Below are 16984 nucleotides of genomic sequence, written 5' to 3'. Positions count from 1 at the left end.
TATTAACGTCTACACCTACCACAACCCTAGACCTACCCGTACAGTAATGCAAATACAGTAATTATGTGTTATATGCACGGTTGTAGCTAGAAGGGATACAGCTAAAGGAAACCAACGATAAATAATTGTTTCTACCTATTAGATTGTGTTTTATTAAAGAACTGCAGCTGTTTGGGAAGATTTCTTTTATGAACCTTGTGGCTTGTAGTAAAATTCCAGACCCACTCATTCGATTCATGTAACAGTAAAGTCTGTTTCAGTGCACTAAATGTTGTTTTTTCACTTCTCGTTCGAGATGCACTACACTAGCCTGCCACTGGCTGGCTGCTCCCGGTAGTGACGCTCTCGCAGTGTTTGTTGCCTATACTCTATCACAGATGAAGTGAATTGAATGCAATATTTGTCAAATACACGTTTCAGAAACGTTTTCATGAGCAACAGAAACACTTTTTATATACTGCTTAATACAGCGCCATCTTTTCATGAATAAAGTTCAACATTAACATATACTATTTAAATACCAATAAAGTGGGGGTATGCTTTTATCAGTGTTTTATTGATTAACGTGATTTAATATAACAGTGCGACTACACTAAAAATGCTTTTACTGTTATAAAAACCCAGATTTGTGAGCGTAAACCATAGACTGTATAAAAACAGGAATAAACACGCAACACACGTCGTGCTTGTCGTCCCAGAATCTAACCAATGAGAATAAAGTGTGTCGTCATCAAGGCTCTCGCAGCCGATTTTGAGCAACTGCAGCGCCTGGCCTAGCTAGCTAGGCGGCTGGTCTCGTTTTGCTCTCGCAGTAGTCTACTTTGATGGCACATGTGATCGTAAGGCGGCTGCTGCAGCGCCGATCAAAGTCGGACAGATGTTCTAACCAGAATACATTGCTTTTGACAGGCGGCAGTCGATCTTTGCGGCGCGTCAGGAAGTCGAACAAGCCTATTTCCTTCTTCCTCAAGCTGGGCAGTCCCCTACGAATCCCAGGTGTACCGACGAAACATATCAGATGCACATAACTTCCGGGAGGGAAATCAAGATATCACACAACTGATAGCTTATATATTTACCATGACTTATTAATACGTGAGCATTTTAAAAAGATTTTATTAATTCGTTTCCTCAATTTATTTAAAGTGTGGCCACGTTATTTTATAAAATAAAGTGTGGTGTTCTGTCGATTTGTGCTACCCTGTCAGATTTTGCTACCTCCCATTAAAACAGTGGGTAGTACAATTCGACAACGAAAAATGCTACCTGTAAAATTATGGTTTATTAACGTCTACACCTACCACAACCCTAGACCTACCCGTACAGTAATGCAAATACAGTAATTATGTGTTATATGCACGGTTGTAGCTAGAAGGGATACAGCTAAAGGAAACCAACGATAAATAATTGTTTCTACCTATTAGATTGTGTTTTATTAAAGTCTACACCTACCCCAACCCTAAACCTACCCTTACAGTAATGCAGATACATTAAATAATGTTGTTCAGCATGAGAAAAAGGACGCAATATTGATGTGCGCATGCGCAGTAAACCCTGGTAGGACAATCTGAGGGTAGGATAAAATGTCAGGACACCGGCATTATTTTACCTTCATATCACTGACAGCCTGGCTCTCGTTAATCACGTGATTTCAGTTTAAGGACAAACACGGGGAAATAGGCTACAGAGGCGCCACCCAGTGAATATATTGTAACAACAACTGTTCAGTAGCCTATATTCTCAAGCGTTCGTCTATGTGAAATAGCCTACGATATATATAAGAATATAAGGATAAGAACATGGGGATTTTGTCCAAGTCCATTCGGAACCTGCATGATTTGCCAAGGAACGGTAAGTCAATAAATATACAGATAATGACCTAGTATGTGATAATGGAAATATATGCTATTCGTTTAAAGTCAACAGGTCATTCAGTTGGTTTTACTTTCTCATTCAATATGCAGATTTACATGCTAATGTGAGACTCTTTTTTTTAAAGGACAGGATGTCATGTCCACATGGAAAACTAAAATAATTTGCAAGACTGTTAAAATAGAATATGATCGTACGTCTGAACCATTCACAAAGCCAGAGTTGTCTACTACAATAGTACGTTTTCATCACGAAACATCTACGTCTACTGGTATCTGAATGTGTGCATAGTTTTTTTGTTTGTTGATGAAAAACATGAACAGACAAGGAGGGCCGTAACTTTTCCGATTTATTTTAACCAAACTTTATCTAACAGGTAAACAGGTTAAGGAATACATTAGGATCAAAGGAAACATTTCTACAGGTATACTTACATTGATTTAGTTACTAATTAAATCAGCCTATAAATTCATTATGCTTTGTTTTGAATGACAGTTATACATGCATGTGTCTATGTCTTTGTATCCACACAGAAGCAAAACACCTTGGACACTTTCAATATTATAATAGACCTAGCAACACAGTTAAACAGAGTCACAGCAAAGGTAGATTACACATTGTTTCTGCTGATAAACTTTCATAAAAGATTGTCTGTCTTGACATAGCTAAATTATGAGCAATTGAGAGATTATCTACATTGGCATTCTTCTTGTCTAGACAATGAATGAATAACTCTTTCTGCTATGTGATATTTCAGGTTTCTGGACAGTCCCAAGCTTTTAAGATGGTTGATGACTTGAGTTTAGAAGAATGTAAATGTTTTATTTTCAGATGGTCTAAAGAGCTGAAATGTTTGAAGTCAAAATACAAGAACAACATAGGCAAGGTAATAGTGACTCGAGATCTCATGTAAAAATGGATTTGGAATAAATAAATAAAAATCCCAGTTTATAAGGAACTGAAATGTAAAACAAGCCATATATTCCATGGAAGAAATAAGACACCACATCATTTTGAACCCTGCCTACACCCGTTAAATTTTCATTGAATTTCAAATGCATTGGAATTTATGATTTGTGTGTTAAGGTCATGGATATGTTCAAATGAAAATGAAACAAAATGACTAGTTAGGGGGCGTCTGTAATTAGTCCCTTTGGTTCATCTTAGCTAATTTTTACTGATAAAAATTGAATGCATTCAAAACAACAAATAGTGTATCAGCCTCAGCTGTACCTCTTGAAATGTAATATAATCGCAGACATGTTATTACAGATACAACAAAAAGATGAGTTGTAAAGTACTTATTGTTAAAAACTTGGTATCTCATCAGATTTCCACTGTTGAGAAATTCAGGAGTCTGGAAGCTCTGAACATCAAAAAGCATCAAGATCAGAGCCTGAAAGATGCTCTAAAAGATTTTCAGTGGTTAATTCATATTTTGCAGTCACTTCCAAAGGTCAGTGATAAGAAAAAGCTTCATTACTTGATCATACTTTTTAATCCTATGCATATGAAAGCGTATTTGACGGTCTTGTTAATTTCTCTCTTTTCGTTTAGTCCTCAGTGTGTCAAGGATGCGCTAGAGTAGAACTGTTGAATCTTTACAGACAGTGGAAAAAAGGGCAGCTGATCAGCATGCTTCCAATTATGGAATTTATCATGAAGACATTACTTAAGGAAAAGGTATACTGAGATCATGTTTCTACAGATGTTTGTTTGCTCATGTAACACATTTATATATCAGAGACATGAAAAGTAAAATATGCAGAAAACCTTTATAATGGTCAAAATGAGGGCGAGAGAAATTGTTTCATAGCATGTAATTTAAAAATAAAGAGACTTATATGACAGAGACTGGATCAAGGGGCCCTTCCTATAAGATTTGACTGCTGTTTGAAAACCACTTCAGGTGTTTGGATGTAAAACTTACTCTAACCAAACTGGAATGGCAGACTTTAAACATATTGTGCATGTTATATTCATGTTTTCCACACTGGAAATTCAACTATTTAGTGCCATAGAATAGATGATCTAACTTCTGTTTAAGGTTTTTTATTTTTATTTTTAGGATTTCATTTTGATACAGAAGCCTCAACATAGATCAGATGGAAAAAGGTGAGGCGTTTATTTTACGTATGTGTTACTTTCACTATTTCACGTATGTGTTGTTGTCCCTTCTTGTAAGCACAAGAAGCTGTGCATTTACAAGAAAGGGCGAGATGAAATTCTTGCTTCATATAGAAAGAGAAACATTTCATCATCTGGAAAGAGGAACAAAGAAAGCATAGGGAAATAAAAGTTATTTGCAGTAGAAGGGTATTTTCAGTGACAGTATATTTTCTTTCCATTTCTAGGTTGCCAATCATCATTTGAACGGCATCTTTTGAAAGACTTATCTTGAAAGGATTATCAAATCCTCACCTTGGCATCACCATACACCAATATGACAGCTCTCAGGACATCGTTACCTGTAGGCAGAAAAGAAAACATTTAAAGACGTGTGACTGACGATATCAGAGTGGATATAAATTATTGCTTTTTTATCTAAAAAGAATATATTATAATAAACACCTTTAAATCAAGGTAGACTCATTATTATCATTCTTACATTTCTTTGAATGTCTGTGAAGAGCAAAATCTGCACAGAATATAGTCGCATGACAAAATTGAGCTAATTTGTTTGAATGAAAAAAATTAAGTGAATTGAAAATAGTCTTTGCCGTGTGTTAGGTTCAGAAGAGAAAGAAAAATGACAATATGCAGCCACTGTACTGGACAGTATCAAAAGCACTTTGATCCACTGATGCAAATGTGATGATATGCATAATAAACTGGTCTTTTTTGTGACTGCACTTCTGCTATCTCACATTTAAATAATTATGTATGTGGGTGTTTTGTGTAAATAAATACACTGTGTGGATTTCATTTTTATGTTGGCCATGGAGGCATGAACAGAACATATCTTTTGAACAGAAACAAAGATGAACAGACACTCTGTAGACACTGTTTTTGTAAATGTATGACTATGGTCCTGTTTGTGTCAAGGTTGCAAAATATGTGTCTGAAGAAGTTCACCCACAATGTCACACTGAACAAAAATATGTTGACACATTTCATGTTGTTTTGGGTCTCACATCTGTCCCTGACCTTGTACTTTCATTTCTGTTTGGTTGTTGTTCTTTCAGTGTATGACCACTAGAGGTCAAACATGTGTAATCTTTGTCCAATTTCACTATGTAACATGTATTTTTATACCTTTTCCGCAAATACTATTTTATTACACTTTTTTTTTACAAAATCATTGTTGATGTCAGATATTGTTGTTGTTCATGGGCAGGTGAAAATTTATATAAATACAGCACAACTGGTCATCAGTCAGTGTGGTATCTTTATTTAGGGTCTTCAAAAAAAGAAAGAAAAGAAAACAGGTATTACATGCATCATAAAATCCTTTTTTTTTTTTTTGTGGTACAGTCCATATAAATATTAGTCCTGCTACCTGCAATCAAACCCTACCACTTCTTTTTAATTAACTTTGTGTCAGAAGTCCAGATGTTACTGAAAAGGAATGTAAATGTTGTAAACAAATTGATTGTAGATTTATAAACAACACAAAGATTATGGCCCAGGATAATCATAAAACGGTAATAGGCAAATGTATAGATTAACATAAATAGTCAAAGCAATAGACTGATAGAAATTCAGAAAGTCACTCTCTGTGAGTATCTTGCATGGGAGTTACAGTATAATAAATAAATAAAGAAAGGGTCTTTTTGAAAAGCAAGGCTAAAAAGGATATTAAAATTATGTTTGAAAGTATGTCCTTAGTAATGTTCATTGTGAGAAATAAGCTACTACTTTTTATAGAAGATTTTTTGTAATTTTTTATTTCCATACTCTAAATCATTCATTGTTCTTGTGTTCTTGTACCTTTGCCTTTCTTTTTAGATGAACTTGTGTGTAAAACAAAAGTATCATCTAGAATAGGGATTTTCAAACTTGTGTCCAGAACTCTAGGTGGTTACAAAGAAATTCATAATATTTTTTCTCATACAGTATTAATGGGCCTTTATACATGAAGTATATACATTTAGTAAGGGGTTCACCTGCAAGGGGCATTTCATGACATTTTGAAAACCCCTGATCAAGAAAACATGCTTGTCCAATGATTCACCTGATAATGTGGCACTTGGGAATTTGGGGATTTTTCTATGTCAAGTTTCTGCTTGTTGTTCAGTCATATTGTAAGATCATCTGACCTGGCTCTGCTGCTACCTTTGCTGAGACGACTTAATGATCTTGTTTCCTCTGTTTTCTCTAGTTCCAGAGCTACAAATGAAACATCCATCATCTCCTCTGTGGCCTCCATGGCCTTCATTTCTTCAGAACACTCCTCCTTCTCTGGGCATCCAGTTTCCACAGAATCCTCTTTTTTCCCTGACCCATCACACTCCCTAGAGACTTGGACCTCCTCTGGATCCTCAATCTTCAAGAATACCTCCTCCTTTCCCAAAGTTTCCACCTGTTCAGTGTCAACAGCAAGTCCTACAGCTTTATCTAGAACCTCCTCACCTTTATTGACTGCAGTATCAAAAGGTCTAACTTCATTTAGATTTTCTAAAGCTTCATTCTTACCTGTTTTTAATGCATCTTCTAAAGCACAACTTCTTCCTGCATCCACTAGACCCTCTATAGATTCACCCTTTCCTATATCTACTACTTCCTCTGAAGCTTTGCCCACTTCTGAGTCTACTACATCCCGTTGAACTCCATCCCCTTCCATATTTTCTATACCCCCCTTAGCTTTGCCCTTTCCCATATCCACTTCATCCCCAATGGGCTCTATGTCAGATAAATTTGACCCTGCTACCTCCCATAAAGCCTCAGACTCTTGCTCCCCCTCAGATATTTTAGACATGTCCAGATCTCCAGTAATCTTACCATCATCTAAAGTTTTTGCCTTTTCCAAAATGTCCTCATTTACAAAAGGCTCAATTTCACAAAGTTCCCTCTCTTCATCAGACACTGCAACTGCTGTCGCTTCCTCAACCACATCAGGTAAATTCCCTTCTTCCCTCAACTCTTGGACCTTAAAGGTGTTATGCTCTTTTTCCCCAATTTCCTGTAAGTTTTCCTTCTCATCTTCAGCTTCTGAAAGTTTTTCTTCTTGTGTTGGCTCAGCATCTATTAAGCTACTCTCCTTCGCTGCCTTTTCCTCAGTCACCTCTCTACAGGCCAGTTCTCCTAGATCTATATCCAAACTATCTTCAAATGATATTAAATATGTTTCCTCCACACTTTCCCCTTCTGAACGCTCCTCCAGTACTTCTGGTAAAGCTGTCGGAGTTTTTATGCTGTCTACCTCATCTCCTTCCCGAAGTGGTTCTTCTGGTGGAAGCTCTGGTAGTGTCTCTGTGACCTGAATGAAGGAGGGTTGAGTCTCATCGCATATGATTGTCTCCTCTACAGGTGGCGCTGTTGCCATAACCGCCTCCTGACTCCTTTTCTGCTCCTTCTCCAGCTGAGGTGAGAAGAACTGTCCCTCTTCCATACAAACCTCAGCTAGTGGATATATGTGCGCCACCTCGTCTTTCTTCTCCTCTTCAAGGCGCCTGTAACCCTTGGATTTTTGGACAGGGGTGCTCAGAAGGAATGGTAAGTTCCTCTCAGGTGGTCCACGAGGCTCCAACTGCGCTGGAGCTGGTCGGTGGAATACAAATCGGATCTTCTTCAAGATCTGATTTTTTGTGGCTGATCTCCACAAAGTTAAGGAACAGTGAAACACAAGCAACTGCAAGCATAAAAATGATAAAGATGGTCTTTTCAGTGGGCCGGGAGACGTAGCAGTCCACCGTGTCGGGGCACGGCCAACGACTGCACTTGTACAGCGGCAGGATGTGGAACCCATAGAGGAAGTACTGTCCAACTACGAAGCCTACTTCAAAAAGAGCTTTGAAGATGATATCGCATATATAGGTGAAAAGCAGCGTGCCCTCAAGTCTGAACTTTTTGCTACCCTTCGTGCTGGTTTCCTTGGTGGTGCGAACACTTCCCTGATCTGGAAGTGGAAGACGCTCCTCGCCTGTTTCTTGTTGGTGGCTAACCTCGGCTTCTTCACGCTCCTTTCGTTTTTCCTCCATGTGGAGGTAATGAACAGCATGGCCGACGTATACAAGTGAAGGTGTGGATACAAAAATGATTTGTAACACCCATAGACGGATATGGGAAATTGGAAAGGCCTCGTCGTAACACACATTCTCGCAACCTGGCTGCTTAGTGTTACATATGTAATCAGACTGCTCGTCTCCCCAGACAAACTCTGCTGCCGTGCCCAGAATTAAAATGCGGAAAATGAACAGAACTGTGAGCCAAACGCGGCCAATCACAGTTGAGTGTTCGTTTACTTCCTCCAAAATATTACCCAAGAAGCTCCAGTCTCCCATGGTTGTGTATTAGCTGTGTATAAGAAAGACAAATGGGAATTAGGGAGAAACAAGATGGTCCAAGAGTGTTTTACTTACATGATAAACCTGATATATTATATGCTTGCGGTTTTGTTTTTTTATAATAAAGTTATTGTTAAGATATTATGAAAACTATTTTCCAAATGCACCTTCTCATTAATAAGTAAACTTCTTGATAAACAAAACTAGACTGAACAGATCATTTACAAACAGGACCAGGAAACAACTGTAAGACTCAGATATGCTATTGCCAAAACACATCACCAACAGGCTCACATTCAACAATTTAGGCCATCTTAGACATAAAACAATACTGGACAAAAAAGCTATTGCTTTAAATGGAGAGCCAAAGTTAACGGAGCCTAAATGGTCACCTTTGCACAGTGGTGGGTCCAGTGCAGTCCAGTTCCGTCCGTTGCTCCTGGGGCCTGTGGGGCGAATTGAACTCCTGTCCCCCAGTCACCCAGACGCAGTCCTCGTCCTTGTCGCACCACTGAGCAGATGTGAGCGAATGGGCTATGATGGCTGCTTTTCATGCCTGCCGTAGAGTCTAAGCTGCTAACCAGATGCCCTTTATGCACCAGACCACGAGTGTCGATGCAGAAGACAATAGGATCAACAGACCCGCAGCCAGAGGGACAAAAGTATACATTTAAAAAAATGAAATAAAATTGGGGCATGAGGCCCACAGCAATGGCCTACTTCATCATGACATGCTGTAAGGATACATCAGATGATTAAAACCAAGCTGTGATTATTAAATGTCCTGTTCTTTTGATAATATAAATACATATAGTATGAAATTATATATTATAAATTGATTTCATTATTTAAATATTAAAATAGGTACATGTTCCACAAAGTTTGACAACCAGAATATATCCAAGATACATTTTTATTGTATCAAAGAAATGTAGCATAAGGTGAGCATAAGACATTTCTTACAAAAACAAATAAAAAGTCTTCCCCCAACCTTTTGAACAGCAGTATATATACTTCATATAGTGAAATGAATGCTGACCCAAACAGACAGTATAAAATATGTACTGTTTTATTGTTCATGTGTTGTACATCAGTGGGAATTGGGAAACTGTGACATAGACTTCATGACATGGCTTCTCATAATAGGTGGAGCAGCATTTTGGTATTTCAGTGTTTGCATTTCACTGTAGTGGGATACACACAGTAAATTATCCACCCACAAATCTTCAACAAAAAGGAAATTGGAGCCAAAGGACCTTACGACAACAGTGATATTTCACAAGAGAGACAGCCTTAGGAAATGGTGATAATAAAACATTTGGGCAAACACACACATGCAGGAAAGCTGGGTGTTGGAGGTATAAGGTTTAATGGTTTTGTGATAACGGCGCAACAGTGCAGTGCAATGGCATATTTATGATACCGGCCAGGAAGCTCAAACACACATACACACATGGATAAACTTCAACAATACCCTGTTCAAAAACTTCCTGCGCAGCTGAATCATTGGCCAGACACATTCTTGACAATGTTGGTTCACACCAAGATTTTGAACATTACACAAAACCCAATAGTTAAAGGTCAGAAAATGTGTATATTTGTCATTTTGGGGGGTCTCAGAGACCCCAAAATCACTGTTTTCCATGCTGTAGCAGTCCTGACTAAGAGAGCACATGCAACAGTTGGCAAAACCCTATCAGACTCGAGAATGGTTTATTTAAAGTTTGGGATTGTTTAGCACTTATCTAAACTGTTGAATTATTGTTGTCAGGGGAAACAGTTTGTGCTACAATTTTCGAAGGGAAAACAATATGACTGACAGTCAATGGGCAATGTTTTATGCCACATAGACGGAGAGTTTATTCCAAGTTACACAATTCATTTCCCCATTCTGCACAGTATCTCTCATAAACATTTGACTGGTTGCTGTGTACATTAGGACTAAACATCAAGATAAAGAGAAGAGCATAATTAACTAACCGTTTAATAGAAGACTGAAGTCTGTCACTTATGTTGTCCTTGTGTGTGCGAAAGGCTATATAAAAATAAACTTCCTAGCGGATTAAATCTTTTAAATGTGTCATCATTTAATGAAATTATGATGCCAAATGTGTCATCAAAATTGCAACTTTTCTAACAAGTTTTGTTCTATGTTACCCTCTCACTATTAATCATAATCTGCCGTTGATTATAGTATGTTGCATGTCAAAAAAGTGTCTTCACTTAAAATGAAATATATTTTATGTTCAGTAAAATAATATTTTAATTTTACATACATTAACCCATCTTTTTAATTAATTAAAAATAAAAAGTATTAATATCAAACTGGAAAAGACAGATGCTATATAATATTTCATTGACTTCATGGTATACCCTGCATTTCGGACCCTGGTAATTGTGCCCTAGAGGGGTTTGTGTGTTGATATAGTGGACACTGGCAGGATAAGCCACATGAATAGTGATAGGATGACACAGAAAGACATGATGTCATTCTAGAGCATTGAGCCTATGGAGCATGTGCAGTCAGGCGTGAGCTCACATTGTGCCAATGCAGCAGACACTCATGAAGCTATAACACAACTATCAAATGCTAATCGGCTCACAATACATTTCCTGCTCTCCCTTAAAAAACCAATTTAAGCTTAGATGTAATGAAATTTGATGCATTGACTTTTCTAAAATAAATAAATAAATTCAGCTAACACAATTAGTGTTATAAACTCTTCAAAAATTCATATAAGTCTTTGCAGTCTGGCACCATTTGTTTGCAAATGACACTTTGTTAGACGTTTTATTAAATGTATTTAATTATTACATTAATACATCTTTGACAAGCGAGACTTAAGTGCCAAATGCTTTTCTGGGGCACTGTAAAGTTGAATTATGCATTCGAAACCAATGCACTTTAGGTACAGTACAGTACCTAATAATACACACACAGTCCAGCCTAGAGAGAAAATTAAGTATGCTTGAAGATTACTAAATGAAGTCTGAAAATTATATTTTCCAACGTTCATGTGTCATACAGAGATACATACAACCATTTGAATTTAAGTCAAAGCTATTTTTTACTCTGTCTAACATGACAAATCTCCAACAGCTGAATGAATGCAGACTTCAGCAGCTCTTCATTGCTAAAAAGAGTTCTTAGAATAAGAGTAATTATCATTTTAAAAGACACTGGAGGATGAAGTGACAATGAAATAGTAAAGATTTTGTTTAAATCTCTCCACAGAAATGAAAGGTTTCTAATAGACAAGGTCATATTTGTCCTGCTTCTGGACATTAAGGAAAAAGGGCGCCTATCATATATATATATATTTTTTAACTTTTAAACTTGAAACATAATGGGCCTTCATCCCTATGAACTCTCAGCCCTGTTCACACCTCCAACATATCTCTTCATTTCTCCTCGTTATTCCTGAGCCTCACTTCCTCTGGGAATTATATTTTCAACCCTTTCCAATGATTGTTTAATTAATTTATCTGAATACACAAAGCATTCTCTTCACTTCCCTCCATGTACACACAAACTGTTCTCAGCGATCACAGTTTATACACACTGAGTTTTTCACTCACCCAAGCGGACATCAGTCCGAGCCAACCTAAACTCCTGATTAGTGTGTGCGTTCGCATGATTACGAGTGGTGTGTTTATGGGTGTATGGAGCAGGTAACTGCACTGAGGTCATTGTGCTGGTCCACCGGTTGTGGTCATAAAGAACACCTCGTTGGGTGTGACGGCCGGCGCTGCCCAGCCGCAATTGTGTATGCGACAGGAACAAATGTTGATTTTGGATGGAGGTGAAAGACCTGGCCTTCTCCGTTCTTCCTCTAGACAGATTTGACACACCCTCACCTCCGTTGACCTGCTGATATGCCGGAGTCTCGGACCAATGTGCTTAACTAACCCTACTGATATGAAACATGCGACAACAATATAGCCACTCACTAATAATGCATTAGACATTTTGTCTGACTTAAAAAGGCACCAGCACTACATTACTGTGATCTATGCCATCAAAGCACTTTTAAGGCACTGTAAGCAGTACATAATGCTTCAAGAGCATAAATTTAAACTAAAGAGCAATTTCTCAAGAGCAATTTTTAAAGGGGAGACAATAATACAGCCAAAATTGTACTTGTAAGGATAGATATGTGTACACAGCATGTGTACATAGCATGGATACCATGTTTAAATATGAGCTTGGTTCATAGGTTCACCATGTGGTCATATTATAATTATTAAATTATTTTGCGTCCTCAACATAGTATTTTAGGTTTTGTCTGGGACTGAGGACATCTCTTATTTAGATTAAACCGCAGCAAGCCCACTGATCTGCCACTTAACATCATATTGAGCAAAACCCAACACATCGGTAGATCTACAATATTAGCCTAATATCAGTTCACACACAGGCTTATCGCCGTGTAAAGGCTGGAATACACTACACGATTTTTGCCACGATTTTCGCTGATTTACAGTCTGGAGCAGTCAACGTTAGTTGCCGAAAGTCAGAGCCAGTCTGCAAATTAGAGTTGACAGATTCCCAGATCACGTAGTGTATGATGGTCACAGTTTTTTTAGCTTCAGACTTTGATTCCACTCAGTCGGAGGATATCAAACATGTTTGATATTTTCAGCAAATTTTAGAACACATATTGTTTTCATTTGTCAAGTGTCTCCTAGCAACAATACGCACGTTTCTGAGTGAGTTTATTGTGATCGGAACGACCTCAAAGTCTGCTAGTGTGTGATCCTCAGCTGTGTAGTGTATGATGACCAGTTTTCCTCTGTCACTATTTATAAAGTCGGTAAGTGTATGATGCCTAGTGTATTCCAGGCTTTAGTTGTAGTGGGTGACTTAGCCTACTATCCAACAAGCTAGGATATTAAACAAGTTAACCTTATATTCACTCATAGAAAAATCTAACTCAAAACGTTTTTTTTTTTTTTGCGTTAATATTGTTTTACTATTTACACAATTATTTTAAGTATATGTCCATTACATTATTAACAATACACAGAGTGGTTTTGTAATGATATGTTTAGGGGGGACAACCCTCAGATGGGGGGGGGGGTCATTTGAACAGTTGACTCATGCACTGACTTGTTTTCTCACATACTTTATAAGAAAGAAAATAAAATGCGTGTCTGATGAGGTCGATATTTACCTACAATCCATTTTAGAAAACAAAATTTGGACATTTATTCTAATGTTTTTCAGCAGATCTTTGTGTGTGGCTTGTGAATGACTCCGTGCTGCAGGTAAAGACAATTTATATGCATATGCACAATTAAAAAAAAAACGTGGACACTTTTATTATGGGTACTGATAAAAAATACTAGAAATGGCCCTGAGTGCATCTAATCCAGTTCACCTATGATAAAATAAGCAAACATGTGTGAGCATCACTACAGAAAGCAGTAAGTGTCCGACTTGATGACTTCTCTTTTCAACTCCTCCCTGACTGCAAGTGAACGTTCTCAGTGGTTGGTTAAATCCAGCTAAAGTCAAACACACTTCACAAACACTCTCAAATGGCCTAATGGGACAGTAAAGTATATTGGATGCGTACTTCTGAATCTCACCAGAAGTAGTAGGTCATTTGGCATCTTTTATGAGTACTCTGAATTTGGACATACTCTTTTCACACAGTCCTACTGTTTTCACCTGAAATAAAGTATGAAAGTATATGATTTCAGATGCAGCCACTGTCTTCATAAGTAAGTTAGTGAATCATTCACTCAACCGCCAAAAAACATTAGCCTCTTTAAAAAGCAGCATTAGCCCCGGTAAAGAACTATTCACACATCTTTTTCAAATTACCGGTAAATTATGTGACATCATTAACCAGAAATGACCTCTAAACGGCTGCACCTTCCAGTGATGTGTTTGTAAACATGGAGGGGTATAAGTGCTCAGTGTTTTTGTTGATATTTTCATTTTTGTATCAAATGTTCACATTCATGCAGCTGCTTTTGGCCCAGGGACATCGTATTAGACAACTTCAAAATGAACTACACAGCATAGAGTAAATCCGTCATCTGCATCAGAATGTTATGATTGGTCCAGAGCCGTTAAATTGGCCCAGAGTAGATGTTTTACGTTAGCACATTCTGAATTTGTATGTGCTCATTCTGGTAATCTCGTTCTGCATTTACACAGAGGAGATTACCGGTAATTTACTGGTAATGTTACGACTTCTCATACCGGAAAATTGCCCGGTATTTTTTATTTATTTACCGGTATTTTTGAAAAGTTTACACTGTTTACACATGGTCTCTTAACGGTAATTTACCAGTAATTTACCAGTAAAATATGTATGTGTGAAAGGGGCTACTGATTCATTCAAGAGTGAAACACCACTACTGTCTGCTGTTGGGAGACGGGGACTGTCGATTTATGATTTGTATTTTGATTTGACTTGTAGTTTGCAAATATTTTTGTTCGCAGAGTAAAAACAGATAAAATAAATAGCAATATTGTGTTTAAAATGTAAGTTGCTCAATATTAACTTCTAATTTAACAGTTGAATAAAAGCAATATGACACTAGCAATTGTGCTGTTGGTGTTGTTCACAGCTTGCTAATATCCGGAACAACAGCATTCTGTAATATAGTAATAAAATACAAAACTTAACAAAATAAGAGCAAATAAAAATAAAAAATGTAAGCAAGGAAAAAAGCTCTCCATTCCTGATTATTTCATTACTAGAGTAATGTACTAGAGACAAATCCCAGAACGATGTGGGAAACCTTCATTGGAAACCTCCAAGTGACTCCACGCATGAGAAAGAATGAAAGACATGGAACCCGAGCTGCGGCAGGCATACGTACAAGCAGATACAAGCTTCCCCTTCCTCAAATTGAAATTCGAGACTTCTAATGAACAAGTGATTTCCTATGGAAGCTAGTGCCACAAAGGGTTCAAAAGCACAAACTGCCGAAAAGTGTGGGAGCCGACTATTTAAACCAGTGCTTCAACATTCTGTTGTTTGAGTCATTCACATTGCATTAATATCACTAAATTAATATTGGTCAGTTAAAATGAGTCAGTTTTAAAATCAAGGCAGAGAAACCACTCTCTGAAAGTTCTCTTGAGAAAGTTATGACTCACAACACCAAGTATTTACTTCTATTGTTTTTCAGTAACGAGACACAAAATAGCCATTCAAACATTTTTCCTTATTAAGTTTTAGTCTTTCCAGTCACAAGTTTAACCCTATTAATTTTCAAATAAATTTTGTTTTACCAAAATAACAGAAACAATAAAAGTATTGTTTTATTTATTTTTAATAATATACAGTATCTGAAGATGAAATATCTTTTAAATTATTGATTGTTAGAGATTATATGGGTGTGTGAATCTTGAAAGTACTTGGTGGGTCTTACAGTTTTCATATTTTTTGTTAATTTAGTCTGATATTCTGAAAACCTCAGATTTAATTTGTATGGTTTCTGTGGTGCTACACAAGTGAAATTTTTTTCAGTCATATTAAACAATATGTTTCTTAACACAAAATAATATAAATAAAATTCATACAAATTGTAATATTTAGTATTTTAATATTTTTCGTTTTGCCACCACCAACAAAAATCTGAAAAACTTACAAAGATTTAATGCAGCTAATCTTGCAAACCTGGCAAATCGAATGATTATCTTTTACTCAAATTAGGACACTTTATCAGTCAGTCTGTGTCACATCAACCAGCTTATTATCCAGGTGCACTTATAGATCTGTGTTGACTGCTGCTCAACAGAAAAAAGGAAACAGTGGTCACCAAGTACAATAAGAGCCACTTGTAAACGGTCAAGAAGTCTGGTTCACATGTGTAAATGTTATGTACAAACTACTATAAACACGCAAGCATATAAACTGGCCAAACGTATTTGTAAAGGTCAAAGGAGGAAATGATTGATTGTTCTCTTCAACCTGACAGGAAGCAGACGCTGGACTTCCTGTAAGCGTAGCACTGGTCACTCTAGGGAGCCAATACTGAGATTCTGTTAAAACAATGGATGAAGCAAAAGATGAGGGGACAAAATGTAGAGAAGGGGGTGAATGAGGAACAGAATAAACAGGAGAAAAAATTTTTTTCAGTCATATTAAACAATATGTTTCTTAACACAAAATAATATAAATAAAATTCATACAAATTGTAATATTTAGTATTTTAATATTTTTCGTTTTGCCACCACCAACAAAAATCTGAAAAACTTACAAAGATTTAATGCAGCTAATCTTGCAAACCTGGCAAATCGAATGATTATCTTTTACTCAAATTAGGACACTTTATCAGTCAGTCTGTGTCACATCAACCAGCTTATTATCCAGGTGCACTTATAGATCTGTGTTGACTGCTGCTCAACAGAAAAAAGGAAACAGTGGTCACCAAGTACAATAAGAGCCACTTGTAAACGGTCAAGAAGTCTGGTTCACATGTGTAAATGTTATGTACAAACTACTATAAACACGCAAGCATATAAACTGGCCAAACGTATTTGTAAAGGTCAAAGGAGGAAATGATTGATTGTTCTCTTCAACCTGACAGGAAGCAGACGCTGGACTTCCTGTAAGTGTAGAACTGGTAACTATAGGGAGCCGATGCTGTTAAAACAATGGATGAAGCAAAAGATGAGGGGACAAAATGTAGAGAAGGGG

The 16984-nt window shown here is 37.1% G+C and overlaps 1 protein-coding gene, 1 long non-coding RNA gene and 1 pseudogene across 3 annotated transcripts in view; 1 reads left to right on the top strand and 2 right to left on the bottom strand.

The window, feature by feature from the left end:
* Positions 1-1609: 1609 nt before the first annotated feature.
* LOC107663874 (uncharacterized) lies at positions 1610-5398 on the top strand. Of its 2 annotated transcripts, none has more exons than XM_016454249.1 (9): positions 1610-1851; positions 2000-2109; positions 2249-2296; positions 2406-2477; positions 2630-2758; positions 3203-3328; positions 3430-3555; positions 3941-3986; positions 4224-5398. In XM_016454249.1, exons 1-9 carry the CDS (start codon positions 1800-1802, stop codon positions 4271-4273), a joined length of 759 nt encoding a protein of 252 aa, XP_016309735.1. In that variant the 5' UTR covers positions 1610-1799; the 3' UTR covers positions 4274-5398. The 2 variants fall into 2 exon arrangements, with proteins under 2 accessions (XP_016309735.1, XP_016309736.1); XM_016454250.1 differs by having other exon boundaries at positions 3941-3987; positions 4227-5398.
* Positions 3998-16984, bottom strand: part of LOC107663875 (uncharacterized) — a 28338-nt gene continuing 15351 nt past the window's right edge. The window contains exons 2-3 of the long non-coding RNA XR_001631395.1: positions 4294-4340; positions 3998-4133 (exon numbers count right to left, since the gene is read on the bottom strand). This is a non-coding gene — a long non-coding RNA (uncharacterized LOC107663875). The remainder of the gene's footprint in view (positions 4134-4293; positions 4341-16984) is intronic.
* LOC107663872 (gap junction alpha-8 protein-like) lies at positions 5399-8865 on the bottom strand (annotated as a pseudogene).

Source organism: Sinocyclocheilus anshuiensis, unplaced genomic scaffold (assembly GCF_001515605.1).
Source record: "Sinocyclocheilus anshuiensis isolate Anshui unplaced genomic scaffold, SAMN03320099.WGS_v1.1 scaffold976, whole genome shotgun sequence".
NCBI lineage: Eukaryota > Metazoa > Chordata > Actinopteri > Cypriniformes > Cyprinidae > Sinocyclocheilus > Sinocyclocheilus anshuiensis.
Note: the sequence above shows the minus strand (reverse complement) of the source record. Positions and strands in the feature narration are given on the sequence as shown.